Source organism: Scardinius erythrophthalmus, assembly GCF_964197995.2.
Source record: "Scardinius erythrophthalmus genome assembly, chromosome: 24".
In the NCBI taxonomy this organism is placed as follows: Eukaryota; Metazoa; Chordata; class Actinopteri; order Cypriniformes; family Leuciscidae; genus Scardinius; species Scardinius erythrophthalmus.
In genome coordinates, this window is record NC_138244.1 from 7,437,291 (window position 1) to 7,448,125 (window position 10,835).

At 37.7% G+C, this 10,835-nt stretch overlaps 2 protein-coding genes across 2 annotated transcripts in view; one reads left to right on the top strand and one right to left on the bottom strand.

Annotated features, from left to right (window-relative positions):
* Window positions 1-142: 142 nt before the first annotated feature.
* skic8 (SKI8 subunit of superkiller complex) lies at window positions 143-5,340 on the bottom strand. Its single transcript, XM_081355683.1, has 11 exons — window positions 5,079-5,340; window positions 4,965-4,993; window positions 4,834-4,861; window positions 4,605-4,710; window positions 4,346-4,518; window positions 3,409-3,557; window positions 1,908-2,001; window positions 1,130-1,223; window positions 949-1,041; window positions 782-860; window positions 143-347 (listed from the first exon to the last, which is right to left on the bottom strand). The coding sequence occupies exons 2-11, from the start codon at window positions 4,974-4,976 to the stop codon at window positions 258-260; spliced, it is 918 nt and encodes a 305-aa protein (XP_081211809.1). The 5' UTR covers window positions 4,977-4,993; window positions 5,079-5,340; the 3' UTR covers window positions 143-257.
* A 5,064-nt stretch (window positions 5,341-10,404) lies between these two features.
* crabp1a (cellular retinoic acid binding protein 1a) overlaps window positions 10,405-10,835 on the top strand; it is a 12,562-nt gene continuing 12,131 nt past the window's right edge. The window contains exon 1 of the mRNA XM_081355684.1: window positions 10,405-10,664. Coding sequence (XP_081211810.1) covers window positions 10,592-10,664 — 73 coding nt within the window. The 5' untranslated portion in view covers window positions 10,405-10,591. The remainder of the gene's footprint in view (window positions 10,665-10,835) is intronic.

The following is a 10,835-nucleotide window of genomic DNA, read 5'->3' on the forward strand; positions in this document are numbered from 1 at the left end:
AAATATCAGGGAATTTTTAACATTTTATTTGATTTTAAATTAGGAGATTAAACTATAATGAATATCATACTTCCCTAGTAAAAATGACATCTGTCAAAATGAATGTGTGAATTCTGAACAAGTCAGACAGCAACAAGTTTTTAGAAAAAAAAAAAACATTTAATTGTATCACCATATATAGATGTTGACATGGCAATGAAAATAAACAATCATTTGCATGCATGTTGTGGTCTTGAGAGGGTGTGGCTATCAGAGCTTCAGTTCGGACAGTCGTAAATGTGAATGGCTCTGTCATCACCAGCAGAGACGATTTTTGAGCCCGTGGGGTTGTATTTCACACTCCAAACCTGCACACACACACACACACACACACACACACACACACACACATTATAATTGAACATTTTCAGCATCATTACTCCAGTCTTTAGTGTCACATGATCTTTCAGAAATCATTCTAATATAATGATTTGCTGTTCAAGAAACATTTATTATTATCAGTGCTGATTAATATTTTATGGAAACCATGATACTTTTTTTTTCAGGATTCTTTGATGAAAAGAAAGTTCAAAAGAACGTCATTTATTTAAAAAAAATACTCTTTTGTAATATTTTAAATGCCAATTTTGATCCATTTAATGCACCTTGTTGAATAGAAGTACAAATTTCTTTAAAAAAAATATAAAAGAAAAAAGAAATAAAGGGTTTTAACAAAGAAATAAAACCCTAATTTGGGTTACTGAACCTAAACGGTTGAACCTTACGTCGTAACGTCACTCACCTGGTCCTGATGATCAAAGAACGTGTTCACACATGATCTGCTGCTTGTGTCCCACACCTTCACACTCTTATCAGACGAACTAAAAAAGCAACAAATAAGAATTCAGAAACACACAAACTACATTTTGATTCCTAGTTTCCCTTCACTTGAGGTGCATCAGCTCTTGCCTGGACACAAAGTGCGTGTCGTCAGGTGAAAAGGCCACGTTCAGCACCCAGGACCCGTGACCGCTGAGTGTCCCGGCCAGGTTAGCGTGTTGCCTGTAAGACACACAAACAACAATAACGTGTGATTCAGATGTGCTTGGAGGTGAAAGACACACGTAAATCTGCTTGAATCCAAACGTACACGTCATAAATCTTGATATAGCCATCGTCTGATGCGGTTACCAGCAGCTGAGAGTCTGGAGAAAAGGTCAGAGACCTGATAGGCATCGCATGACCTGGAAAAAGAGCACATCTTATTTTCATCCCACTTATTGGCTACTGTACCTTTAAGACTTCTGTATGTAAACTGTGTGGTATAATCAGTAATGAAGCAGTAAAACACACACTACTGGTCACAAGTTTAAAATAATTAAGATGATTGATAATAATGATTTCTGAAGGATCATGTGACACTGAAGACTGGAGTAATGATGGAATACGTCAGGAATAAATAACATTTTAAAGCGTAAAATAGAAAAATGTATTTTGAATTGTAATAATATTTTAATATTTTTACTGTATTAAATAAATGCGGCCTTGGTTAGCAGAAGAAACTTCTTTCAAAAACATTAAAATATCTCTATTCCAAACGACTGGCTGGTAGTGTAAAAACTGAAGCACATCTAACATTCAACATTATTTCCAGCTGTACTTGTTGGAGCAAATGAAAGGGATGAGTGAGCGATGGAGCGATGCAGGAAGACGAAGAGGAAAAATGGAGTCGCGCAGTGACAGGAGCCGCAGTTTACGGCCCTTGAGGGACGGCCAGAGACGCAAACAGGTTTTTCCACCGCATTCACGTAACCCATAATCACTCTAAATGCATCTAGCAGACCAACAGACAAAACGTCTACAGAGCGGACGCTGCTTTAATAGAGGAAACTAAAGACCGCTTGAATCATGTGGGAGAACATTTTCACCTTCCAGCGTGTGCAGGAGTTTCCCAGTCGCAATATCAAAGATATTAATGATTCCGTCAATTGCACCGCTGGCTAAGTGCTTTCCGTCTGGACTCTAGAGAGAGGGAGAGAGAGAGAGAGAGAGAGGGGGAGAGGGAGAGAGAGAGAGAGAGAGAGAGAGAGGTTGTGTGTGTGAGAGAGAGAGAGGGAGAGAGGGAGGTTGTGTGTGTGTGAGAGAGAGAGAGAGAGAGAGAGAGAGGTTGTGTGTGTGAGAGAGAGAGAGAGAGAGAGGTTGTGTGTGTGAGAGAGAGAGTGTGAGAGAGAGAGAGAGAGGGAGAGAGAGAGGTTGTGTGTGTGAGAGAGAGAGAGAGAGAGAGAGAGAGGGAGAGAGAGAGAGAGGGAGAGAGAGGAGAGAGAGGGAGGTTGTGTGTGTGTGAGAGAGAGAGAGAGAGAGAGAGGGAGAGATAGAGAGAGGAGAGAGAGGGAGGTTGTGTGTGTGTGTGTGTGTGTGTGTGTGTGTGTAAGAGAGAGAGAGAGAGAGAGAGAGAGAGAGAGAGAGAGAGAGAGAGAGAGAGAGAGAGAGAGAGAGAGAGAGAGAGAGAGAGAGAGAGATTAGGGCCTGGAAAAACAGTAAATTGTTTGGAAAATCAGCATTTTTTTCAAATATTCACTTTAATGCGTCTTGTGAGTGAAATTTGGATTGTGTAATTTGTGAAATCAGTTCCTTTTTGAACAGATCGCCAAAGTAAACCGTTAAACTGATACTTGTTTATATGTTTCCCAATAAATTTCCATGATTATTTTTATTTCTTCTCTCATGGTTTGTGATTACTGGAAAATAATAGCAATTACACTCAATAATCACGTTTCTTGCTAACAAAATATTTAAGAGCTGAGCGTAACAAAAACATGCATGTTCAATATGTTCACCATGGATTTCAGACTGTTTGAATTTTACTTATATTAATTTTTCAGTCTTCAGTGACTGTGGAAACTTTGTTATGTAATATTTCAACAAGACAGGAAATGAAACGCTCTAAATAACAGTCTATGATCTTTTGTATGTTTGATGCATCAGTGCATATTATTCTGAAGGGAAAAAATGATATACACTACAAGTTTGGAGACAGTAAGCTTTTTAATAAGTTTATTTGGTACGGATGCATTAACTTATTTAAAAGTGACCGTAAAGAAATTTTTTTATGTTTTCAACATTGATAATAATAAGGGATTTTCTTAAGCAGCAAATCGGCATATTAGAGTAATGATGCTGAAAATTCAGCTTTGACATCACAGAAATATATTACATTTTAAAAATATATTGAATTGTTATTTTAAATTGTAATAATATTTCACAGTATTACTTTTTTTACTGTATTTTTTGATCAAATGATTGCACCACTGTGCACTGAATATTCTGTTTTTTGTTTCACAGAAATAAAACATTAGTGCCACTGACTTTAAATGCTATCAGATTATCGTGACCCATGCAGAATCATTTCAGACACTCAAAGATTCTTACATAGGCGATGCTCAGAATGAATTTCCCTCTGGTGTCCAGCGAGTACTCCTTTTTCCCGCTTTCCACGCCGAAGACGTTGACCTTCCCAAGATGGCTGCCAGTGGCGATGTATTTAGAGTCAGGAGAAAAGGCGACCGCCCAGGCGTCAACTGCAGACGGGAAACAAAGAGTTCGTCACACCAGTTTTATTATATACTATTATAGTTGTTTGTATTTACTGTGTTCATTTTAATTTTAAAGTTTCAATAAATTGCTGTGTTTGTAATTTTTTTGTTGTTTTTAAAGTCCACATGAAATCAAAATTGACCATATTTACTTTGTTTGCTTAAATTGATCGTTTTGTGGTGAACAATTCATCCATGCAAGTCAATCCACACAAAAAAAATTTTTGGCTTCGTAATCTTTAATCAAAATCTGAAAATGCCCCTCCCCTCTGCTTTGGAGGACCTTCCCTGATGACGTAGGTTTGAGGAATTGGTTTGGGAAACGCTTAACCACTCCCCTCAAACCGTTAGTCTGCTATGAGCAGAGATGGAGAGGAGGAGCGCTAGAGTAAAACCCTGCCCTCCGTTCAATATTCCGTTTCACTGGGAAATGCGTCACAACACTGGAGAAAAGTCGTTTGCAACTTCCGGTTCACGCGGACTTTAAGTGCCCCTATTATGCTTTTTTTTTAATATTACCTTTCAGGTAGAGTGAAATATAGCTGAAATATAGCCGAAGTTTCAAAAATGTATGTGGGTAACAAATAAAGTTATTGTCTCCTAAAAGAAAGAATGGATTCTGAACTGCCGAAACGAGTCGTCAGTAATTCCAGTCTCAGTTTGCATAATGCCAGCTTGGTTTTCATTGGCTGTCCGCGAACAGCGTCGTCTTTGACCCTCAAGCTGAGACTGGAAGAGTTCGGATTGTGTTGTCGAAGTGACGAGAAGCTCACCTGGACCTGCGTCCATGGACTTGATCTGTTTACCAGTCTCCAGGTCCCAGAGTCGAATGTGAGCATCAAGAGAGCTGGAGGCGGCAATTGCTCCGTTCTGACTGATGTCCACCGACACCACACCCAGCTGGTGACCCTCCAGCGTCCACTGCAGCTCCAGCTTTTCGTCCGACCTGCGAAACATCAGGAAAAGTGCCGTATGCTCAGAAACAAAGACAAAAACGTTGACACTTCAGTTGCACTTTGTTCATTGATTTACCATTTCCACACTTTTACCAGGTCGTCCAAAGAGCCGGTCACAATGGTTTCTGACCCGTCCTTCTCGCTGCGACCCCATGCCGCTGTCCAGATGGCATCTTCATGAGCTGCAGGGGCAACAACACTGTGCGTATAATATCATACATATATGCTGCCTAGGTAGACAGCTCACTAGATTTTTGAGCTGTAACTCAGAACAGATAACTATGTGTCTGTGTGTGTGGACTCACCATGCTCCTGCTTGAATAGTATACTGTACTAAAAACAGAACAATTCACATATTTATATCACATACAATTTGATTAACATACGATAAATAAGACTGATAAAACATGCCTGTAAATATTCGAGCTTAACTCACCTGTGTGCTCATAGTCTTCGTTTCAAAGCCTGTTCGTGGTGGAAAAGAGCTCCTGTGAGTTTATAAGCGCGTGTGTGATCCGTTTTATGAGTTATTCTGAGTTTACAAACTCACTTCATACACACGGATGCTAGCTTATCTTAGCTTATGACTAAATAAACTGCTTCTGTAAGCCTTCGACGTGTCCTGAAGAGGTATTAGTGCGTCCGCGATAAAGTCAGATAATCCTTAGGATTTGTTACATACATCAGAAGAAGAATTAAAGCGCTTTGTTAACAATAATAAACACCCGCACTGATTCTGACTAGAGAGCCGCCATGACACCTGCGCGCAAAGCACCATGGGAACACACGTCTGACTCCGCCCTCTCTGTGCCGTTCAAGTGATGTCGGATAGATCGTACTTGAACGCCACCACAAAGTCGTAAATACAAACCTCGGGATTTTCCTTATGCAGTTGAGGGCGTATCACTGAAAAACATGGCGGAATACAACAATAATTTCAGGTATTTAGCAGTGACATTGTAAGGCTTTTATTATTATTATGATTTTTTTTTTACAACAAAATAAGCCAGTTGTCTGCACAACGCGTTGTAATTTAACAATACGATGAAAATTATAATTATTTAGATCTAAATATTATGAATAGTATCAAATAACATATGGCAGTAATAAAATAATAGTACCAATATTTAAAATAAAAACTAAATAATATAATGTAATAATAAATTAATATGTTATTTATAAACAAATCAATCAATAAAAAAATGCTAAATACATACAATATTATCAAAGCATCAATAAAAACATGTACCAGTGATAGTAATACAATAATAGTATACCAATATATATATATATAAATATATATATATATATATATATATATATAATTTATTTAAAATAAATAAACAATTTAATAGTAAATAAATAAAACAAAAATATACAAAGCATCAATACAAATAACAGGTGGGGAAATGATACTAGTAATGATACAGTAATATAATAAGACAATACATTTATTTATTATTTATAATACATTTAAATATGAAAATAAAACATGTATAACAATTATTTTATTTGCATGGCTAATAACTATAAGTAAAACTGTCTATAGCCAATTTCTCTGTCGGATTGACCTCTTTCATTGCTTTGTATTCGGTTTCTGATGACAGGATATTTTAAAATGCATATTTGTTCTGATTTACGTCAACTCAAAAGCCGTTCCTTCTGCTGCTACTGTCTTGTCTCGCTAAAAATGAGTCACAAAAGAAAAGCAGAAGACATTTAAACACAGACTAACTCAGACGAGACTACTGCAAGATTACAGAACAGTCTTATCAAAGACCTCTCCTCTGTGTTAGAGAGTTAGCCAGACGGTAGTCCGTATGCCGTGTGGGATTTTAGCCCTTTTATGTCTGGAGCAGTGAGAGTTTCTCAGCTGATGCCCTTTGAGATGCAATGTGCCTCACAGAGGGAAATCAGCATCGACTGACCTAGATCTGACTGCGCTAGCGAGAGAGGGGAAGAATGTGCTGCTTTATGGCTTAGATGAATGAAATATGGTCTATTTTATGGCTGCTAACTGCTTATACAAGACTGCAGCACTTGAAAAAAAATTAGTTTCCATAACATTCCCATGATGTTTAGAATTATTTATTACTGAGTTGAATGGCTATAGCAAAGAGAGGCTAATTGTATATTGTCACATTCCAGCATGACAAGAACTGGCCCCCCTTACAAAAGAGTACTGTACCACGGTACACAGTGATAGAATCAGATGGTGGTACCATATCATGTTACTGTTTGATTACCATAGTCATATACCATGGTGTATACATAGTTGCCCAAGGTACAACGGGGATAAGAAAAATGTGCTTTTCACTCTTCCCATAGTGTATGATTGCAGAAAATATACTGATACGTTTGTATTGAACATTGATGGAGCAACAGAGTAAAAATAAATCATAAAAGTAGTTTTTGTTTTCTTTACAAATCTTATAGACGTATGCATGGGGCAAAAGGCACACAAATACATAATGGGATCATGTATAGCGAGGCGGTTGTTATTATAGCGAATAACAACACCGACAGGCTGACCGGGAAGCGGAGGGGTCTTGAATCAAGGGGTTGTTATTCGCTATAACAACCGCCTCGCTATATATTATCCCGCTTATCACATAGCTACCTACAAAATAAATAAATAATCTGACACAAAATATGGATTTAAAAAGGAGTTTATTGATTTAAAAACGATTGTATTGCTTCCGCTAAAGAAAATAGTCCGTTCCGCGTCCATAGCAACGCTCTGTTTTTCATGGCAACGGTGTGTTATCAAGAAAAAGCCCGCATTCTACATTGGAATTCAGCCAAGCCATGTAATAAGTTTTTAATAATGTCTAAGTTCAAAACAGTCGTTTTAGCAAAGTTTGTACTATTTTCTGTTTATTTTGAAATAAAATAATTATTTTTTGTTCAATAAATATAGTCATTCCTCAGAGGAATTCAGTATTAATATTAATATTGGTGTTTGTCTTGTTACAGGGGAGATTGTACATTTTAATGGACTATTTATCTTAGCGGAGGCTTTAATATAATATGCAAGTAATTTAAATCAATGTTTCATATCCAAACTCTTTATTTTTTTTTTCATTTTGTTGAGTAGCCGTGTAAGATAATGTACAGTTGGAGGGCATCAAAACCCAGCATAATTTTGAAAATATTAGGCGTACTTGACCTCAACCACAAAACATTTTAGTCAAAATAAATTCAGTTTTACTTTAGAGTTCCATTAAATCCTCAAACCCAATCATCTGTTTTCCATTTGTATGGTGGTTAATGTGGGTCTGTTGCTTTTAGCTCATTTCTTTTGTGCTCTAACTCAGTAAGTACAGTCAACTAAAATGATCATCAGTGTTTAGCTGTAATTAGTGCTTAATTTGATCATGTTTTTGAGTTTGCTCAAACCAGTGCATTTTCTCAGCAGAACAGCTTGTTCTGTTTCTCAAGATGAAGAAGCTGTTTGTCTCCAGATGCACTGTTCTAAGAAAGCATTTGACGTGCCTTCTGGAAACCAGTTAGCGTTTAAGAGGTTGTGGAGTTCATTCGTGTCCATCTCTGAGAAGAAAAGCTCAGCGTGCGGCGTCAGAACGAGCTCTCGAAAGCTTCTCAGACTGAATCTGAAAAATGACTGCTCCTGGTTTCTCATGGCTTAATACACTGAAATAAACTTAACCAGAGAGGGAGAAATGAGTAAGAAAGCCTTTTCACGGCCACTGGAGTGTTTATATGTGGGAACTGAGTTTTCATTCAAGTACTTTTGAGGGCAGGAAACGGTAGAATTGAAATATAAAGACCTTCATGCTGGACAAAGCACAAAGCTTGTGACCAAACCTAATTAAGACCTTGTACAGAAAGTATTTTGTCATCATGAAGGACTGTAGCTGTGCTTTAGTCCGGCAAACATAATGAGATGCAAGGCGTCCAGGAATTGGTCTAATTTTGCTGTTCTGACAAATGCTTGATTCTGATTGGTCAACCGCAGCATTCTGTGATCAAATATTTTTGCATAATGACGGCAGTGCTAGTTTCATGTTTCTCTTATAGCAAAAGTTATTGTTTTGTACATTGTAATATATTTTTTTTTATAATAAATAATAATAATAATATATTTTTGTAATATATTTGTCTTGCACAAAATGTCTATGCTACTAAAATATAAAATGATTTAAACTCATATATCTTTTTTTTTAATTTGTTGAGTAGCTACATAAGATAAGATAGCCGGTCATTAATCGCAAAATAAACCCTTTAAATATTGACTGACATTTGAGTCACATGTTATAGTTCTGCTTTAGATGGCATCAAAACCTGGCATAATTTCAAAAATATTAGGGATGGCTTCAACCTCAAAACATTTTAGTTAATGTCTTCTATCACTCCATGCTCTTGTTCTTCTTATATGATAAAACAATTAAAACTCAAATTAATATTTTGTGTCAAAAACACACACACACAAAAATGCAATTACAATTCTACAATTATACCATTTTAGCAAGTTTTTATGAGTGTGGGAAGGTTTATCTGATGTAGATGCTACCCCAATACTAGAAGCAAAAGGGCGGGGTGGGGGGGGTTGGGGGGATTTATGTATATATATACACACACACTTTTCCCTAATTTTAGTTTTAAAAATTTAATTATGATATTTTTTGTTCTAATCTAAAATTTATAAATAGACTACTGAAAATGTATATATATATATATATATATGTGTGTGTGTGTGGGGGGGGTGTATTTATTTGCTACTAAATGTAAAAAAAAAAAGACTTTTCCAGTAAATACCTAATAATTTCTGCAGCAAGTTAAAGTAGTTTGTAAGAAAGGGTCGGAGTTTAGGTGGACTAAACGATTGGAGAAGTCCAGCATTCGTCACCAGAGTAATTAGTTTTTTAGTTGTTTTTTACGAGCTCAAAAAAAAGAAGAAGAAAAAAAGAAATGCACGGATGAATCGTTCACAATACGATCAATAAGACACAGATTTTCCACTTCATGCCAACTTTAAATTCATTGCACTGGCAGAATGTTCCACTTTTTTGTAGAAATCAAGTGAATAAATCTACAAGTGCTGTAAGACAAAATACCCCTTATTTTGTATTAATGTCCCTTAATATTAAAGATACATATCTAAAAAAAAAAAAAAAAAATCAATATTGCTTATCAAGAAAATTTTACTTGTTTTAAGGTATTTTAACAGGAAAATAAGGCAAAAATACTCACAAAGCATATGAAGTCAAACTTTGGCATAATATCAACTGGCTCAATTAAACTCCAGACGGACTGATACAAATCTGAAGTTGCAATGCAGTCGGACAACCCGAGTGAAACCTGTCACCTGTGCGGAGGCGCTTCTACACAAACACAAGTGTTAGAAATCACAGCTTGAGTGCGTGTCACGGATCACTGGACACATCAGGACAGGAATACAGTGAAAACAACACACACACACACACACACGTCACACACCCACAACACAGAGTGATTTACTGCTGAGGGATGAGAGGGAAACATTAGTGGATGCTTTTGTGGCTGATGCTGGAACAGGTTGCTTGATGCTGCAGTCTGAACGGTGAGACAGCAGCTCTGCCAGTGGGGCGGGAGAGAGAGAGAGAGAGAGAGAGAGAGAGAGAGAGAGAGAGAGAGAGAGAGAGAGAGAGAGAGAGAGAGAGAGAGAGAGAGAGAGAGAGAGAGAGAGGAGAGAGAGAGAGAGAGAGACAGACAGACAGACAGACAGTAGATGCGAGAGAGACAGAGGGAGAGAGAGGGAGAGGGAGAGAGAGAGACAGACAGACAGTTGAGGCGAGAGAGGGAGAGACACAGACAGACAGTTGAGGCGAGAGAGAGAGAGAGGGAGAGACACAGACAGACAGTTGAGGAGAGAGAGAGAGAGAGAGAGAGAGAGAGAGAGAGGGAGAGAGAGACAGACAGACAGTTGAGGCGAGAGGGGAGGGACAGGGTGAGTGAGAACATAAGACAGAAAGGCAACGGACGATCACAAAGAGAGTAGAAAAGGAGAACAAGTGTAGCGAGGGACCAGAGGAGAAGACAGAGCAGGACAATCTGAAGCTCAAAATGCCTCCCAACTTCGCCGGCACCTGGAAAATGAAGAGCAGTGAGAATTTCGATGAACTTCTGAAAGCTCTCGGTAATATTACATTCATCATATACATCATATTGGCTTGTCACCTCACCTGAGGGCGTTCACGTCAGAACGTCTCGGAGAGGATGGGGAGATGGTTCAGACTAAATTTGGCTCTCGAGGAGATGTTATCATACACTAGAATGCGAGAGAGCTGATTATTCACATTTATCACGA

Bases quoted from the DNA above. Each gene is read 5' to 3' on its own strand.
- skic8 (XM_081355683.1), bottom strand. The intron at 3,558-4,345 runs GTGAGCTTCTCG...TCCCGTCTGCAG, and splicing joins GTCCATGGACGCAGGTCCAG to TTGACGCCTGGGCGGTCGCC. The intron at 1,224-1,907 runs GTGAAAATGTTC...CTCTTTTTCCAG, and splicing joins ACTCCTGCACACGCTGGAAG to GTCATGCGATGCCTATCAGG.